The 4,691-nt window shown below is 42.5% G+C and overlaps 1 protein-coding gene across 1 annotated transcript in view; it reads right to left on the bottom strand.

The window, feature by feature from the left end:
• The window catches only part of LOC122345112 (connector enhancer of kinase suppressor of ras 2-like), a 12,730-nt gene extending 10,451 nt beyond the window's left edge, over nucleotides 1-2,279 (bottom strand). Inside the window, exon 1 of the mRNA XM_043238942.1 lies at nucleotides 1,649-2,279. Within this exon, the coding sequence (XP_043094877.1) occupies nucleotides 1,649-1,712 (64 nt within the window). The 5' untranslated portion in view covers nucleotides 1,713-2,279. The remainder of the gene's footprint in view (nucleotides 1-1,648) is intronic.
• Between the last annotated feature and the right edge of the window lie 2,412 nt (nucleotides 2,280-4,691).

Here is a 4,691-nt window from a genome sequence, read left to right as displayed (position 1 = left end):
AGGGTCAGAATCAAGCCACTAATGGGTCTAGGTAGATATTATAGCTAATAAGCACAAGTCTGAACAGATGAGTGATGAGATAAATTGATAGAGAGCGCAACAATAAATGGAATTGCAGTCCCTTAATGTGGTATACACAACCATTTGAATCCAAAACAAGGGCAAATATCCCTTCTTTACAGTCCTGCTCTGATGGTTAGTCTCTCAGCTGTTCCTCACAGATGCTCACATTGACGCACGAATGACAAGACACAAACACTGCATAATTCTAGTACACATGCACATGCAAAAGTCCATCATATAATGAGAGGCTTTGACCACATATTCAGAATTGAGGGACCAATTTAATTCAATTGAGAATCAAACTCTGCGTTAGCACAGGTAGATGTTACTCCCTGAAGTCTATAGCAGGCCTAGTTCATCCGAGGTTTCCAGTGAACCAGTGCAAAAAAAAAAAAAACTAATAAAATTGCACAATACGTTGCCTTCATAACCTTCATTATTTGCAAATGCAGCAAGCCTAACGCAACTCTCGCATATTTCGACTTCGCCGCTGCGCATCCGCTCGAAGACACGATATGAAGCACAATTTTATGTCTGTTATCAGATAACAAGCCTTATATCACAGATCTGTGAATCATTATCCCACTGGGACGCGCTCGAATCCTGTCATACAACCTCGATAACTCACTGCTCGATTTGTTATTGTGATGACGAATCTGGACACGCCGCCCACGCCCACGAGAGCAGAGAAAAGGTGCGTAATTGCCCCCTCCGCCTCCGCGCATCAAAGATTCCGCTTCTCTTCTTCAGCTGTACACGAGGAAGCTCTTCCACATCACGTTTAAGGACCCTCGTAAAACCATCTAATAACGATAAATGTGTTTTTTGATGTTCTGTGACCAGCAGCACTGTTACTGCTAGTGCAGAGCGATTCGGGGGCGAAAGCTTTTTCGTGTGCCAAAACAAAGTTAAATTTTCACGAATGTAGATATCTGAATTATGTTATTTGGTATGTGTTAATCAATAGCTTTCAGTGCGGTTGACTTTTTAAAGGAATTTCTTTTAAAGGAATCTGTCGACGTTTCTAACTACTGTCCCTGGCTAAGCGTCAAATATGTTAAAGACGCAAACGCGTACAACACAATCCAATACATTTGTTAAAATTATATGATAAAGAGATGCCTTGATGAGATTCTATGAAATAATTACATTAATCGTGTTTTGTCGTGCCATCCCATAACTGAAAGCGCTCGAGCAGCGAACTGTTGCTATGGTTACCTCCTCAGGCAAACGGGACTTCGGTTCGCCAGCGGACACATAGCGCTTTCCGAGTAACTTGTAAAATAACTTTTGTGGATACCGAAAACGCCGATTCAAACACAAACTTATAAATAGTTACAAGTAAATGAATGCTGACTTTTTGAGACTTCCCTCAAGTCGTTACGTTGAATCGGACTCAAAACACAGCCAGCGGTTATTCACACCCTGATTGCCGTTATGAACATCAGACACCTGTACGCTTCACTACTTAGGGAAAAGACATCAAGAATGCCCGACTAGAACCAGAACCATCTGATTCCTCGACTAGCGCGCCATTAGATTAGAAGGATTTCGCGGGTTTATAGAGCAAAAAAGCATTACGTACCCTTCATCCAATCCACAACTTGACTGGGGCTCCATTTACTAACAGGTTCCATGACGAGAGCCATCGCGAAACTTTCTGTGGTCGAGGGGCAGGAGATGTGGTTTAACGCAGCTCTGGGGAGCTCAGATCGGTGGTCTCACGTTAAGCGCCTAGATTTGGCCCCCGGCTACGCGGTTTCATCCCATCCAGAATTGCGCATCCAAAAGCGTCACGCCGAACGACATCAAGCACATTTCTAGCCCTTTACTCCTGCAGACTCAGGGGTTTCTTATTATTAACACCCATATCTATGAGCCCAAACCCGGTCTCCGTTTCAGTTCAGATCCTGGCATAATGTGCCATGCTCAGCCGGGTCCCCAACAGTCGCGTCTTCATGCCATGCACCAACTGCAGTCTCTCCCGTTTCTCCCTTCCCCTCCCTTCGTTTTCTTCTCCTCTTTAGGGGTCTGTACCTTTCAGAGGTGGACTAGTGGGTATATAGAGTAAGGCAGAGAGAAAAGAGCGGTGTACCCACGGGGACTCAAGTGAACGTCGCTTCCAAAAGCGGCGGCGAGCGTTGATTCAATTGGGCGCGCGCTCCTCCTGTGGGTGGTGCGGCAAAGTGAATTTGACTCGCGCGCTCGGTTTATTTCCCACGAGGATAAAAGGCTTTCGGCCGTATTCATTTTAATGAGGGCACGCTGGTTCGCCCTGCTTCAGAAACTCTGTAAAAGCAGTGAACGCAAAGTATTTGTCTGCAATATGCAATGATGCTCACGGAGGGGCTATATTTGCATGAGACTTGGACACTTGTGACTATGCGTGGCTAATGTTAGGGTCTAGACCAAAATTATGGAGGACTACGGCAGCATAAACCAGAAGAGTGACGGGAATAACTCACAGATTCATAAATGAGAGGTCAATCGGTGCTAGTTGCCACACATTTACTCCAGCGAATATTTCTCAGGGTAGGTTTATTTTTGAAAGTCAATTTGGGAAAGTCAAGAACATACCCCGAAGTCTTAAAAAGCTATTAAACAGTTTAATTTTTGTGAATGCATGAAAAATATGCAGTTCATTTAAAAGTTTGGTGGAAGTAGTTTGATGAGTTTGGATAAGTTTATGTACCTGAAACCTTAAATGTGCAACAACTGTGGAACACAAAACAGGCATTCATTAAAAAACAGCAAAAACATTATTCTAATTATTCTTGTTTTGAGCTGAAATGTTGGAAAAAAATGCAAAATACCATTGAATTTCAAAAGAAACTAAGTTTTTGGAGCTAAAATATAAAACAACTATTTACAACATGTTTAATTCATTAACAGAGTGATTTGGCTGAAGGCATTTTAATTTAACATCACATAGGACTATACTTAAAATATATATCTGAAAATTAAACTCCAAATCATATTGCTAATTTTAAAGTAAACAGCACTTATTATTCACAGAAAGAGCCCCAAAAGAAATCTATGTTTTTAGCATAACAATTAGATACAAGAGCTTTGTTTAATGTGGTTTATTATGTTTGACAGCTGTGTGCATTAAAAAAAAACTTTCTTTGCCTGAGGAGTTCTGTTTTAGAGATCTTTAACTGGTTCACTGAAACAGATATAATAAATTAAAGACTTTGCGATAAACATTTTTTGGAGGTTTTTGTCATATAATGCTTGAAACGAAACCTTTTTGAGTGTTTTCTTTATAAACTGGTCTAGCAAACTCATCCAACATGGCCAGTTTCGCCAGTTCACCATCAACCCTGGCCTTCATCCTGGCTGCCTATTGATTTTGTTCCAACTCATCCTTACTTCAGAACCCGAGCAGATGGAGCCATGAGGCTGGAGTCGGGCCCAGATCAGGCCCCAGTATGTCAGCATGAATCATACAACAGATCCTGTGGAACCTCACTACAGAGATTCAGTGATCAGTGGGCTCTGCCCCATAAACATGCATCCTTAATCACACGGGGAGGAAAGAATCAGAGCGGGAAAACTGGAGCTGTCAGATTCATTTGCAGCACAGTCCGGCTCATGGGCTTTTTTAGTGCCTGATTTCACATTTGTACCCTAAGTGTGCTCTTTTAGGAGAGCAGCGTGTGGCCGCGAACTGCTTTTGAAACCGATCTTTGTCACATTGCATGACATTTTCGGTTTTTTTTGTGTACATTTGGGATAGTGTGCCCCCTTCTGACCATCCAGAGACATGAGCAAAATCTGCAGTCCTTTTTCTAGCAGCTTTAAGCAAAACAGAAATCACTGATCTCAGTCTTGGCGTATGTTTTCTATAATAATATAGCCGGGGCAGGTTTATAGATACACGCATGTATGAGCTGCAATCTTGTAATAATCACATGATATCTGGATAGTTTTAGATACAAAAGCAAAGCTTGTCCTTTGTTCTGGGACTAGAAAGCGCTATGAAAAGCGGGGAAAGCACAGCTTCCCATGAGGCGATGGAACGTCAGAGAGAAAGATTCTGTCAGCTCTGCTTCCTTATGCTGTTTTTGCTGTGCAAACAGGGTGGTAAACAAACACCTCCAGATGGATGGAGGGGGGATCGGCTTCAGAACGCATTGCTGCTTTTGAGTGGGAGGAACTAGGGTTTTTTTTTATTTCCTGCCGGCCTAGATGTTGTGGAGACGTTAAATTTATTCCCCCATCCGTGCTGCTCCTACTCTTCTCAAATGGCAAAAAAAGAGAGCGTATGCTGTTTTGGAAAATGAAGTGGGTTAGCAGTGCTGTCTGACAGCTGCCACAGGGCTCCTTATCCATAATAAACACAGCTGGGTGGAATATGTTTGTGTGGCACCGAGGTACCTGTGTGTCCTGAGATCAATCTGAGAGGTTGCATACTTCAAGTGAACAACTTCAGCTTGTTCTCAGGACACACAGGTATCTCGGTGCCAAGAGTGATACTTGTTCCCTGTGAGCCAGAATTTCCTTTAGGTAGCATGGTGTTAAAGAAATGGTCAGTCATGCTTTTAACACGCTGCCAGTTACTACAGAAAATGTCTGCAACAAACATCAAAAACAAAAAAAATGCTATATATCCAAAAACAAACACA

Source organism: Puntigrus tetrazona, chromosome 5, assembly GCF_018831695.1.
Source record: "Puntigrus tetrazona isolate hp1 chromosome 5, ASM1883169v1, whole genome shotgun sequence".
NCBI classification, from domain to species: Eukaryota; Metazoa; Chordata; class Actinopteri; order Cypriniformes; family Cyprinidae; genus Puntigrus; species Puntigrus tetrazona.
Note: the sequence above shows the minus strand (reverse complement) of the source record. Positions and strands in the feature narration are given on the sequence as shown.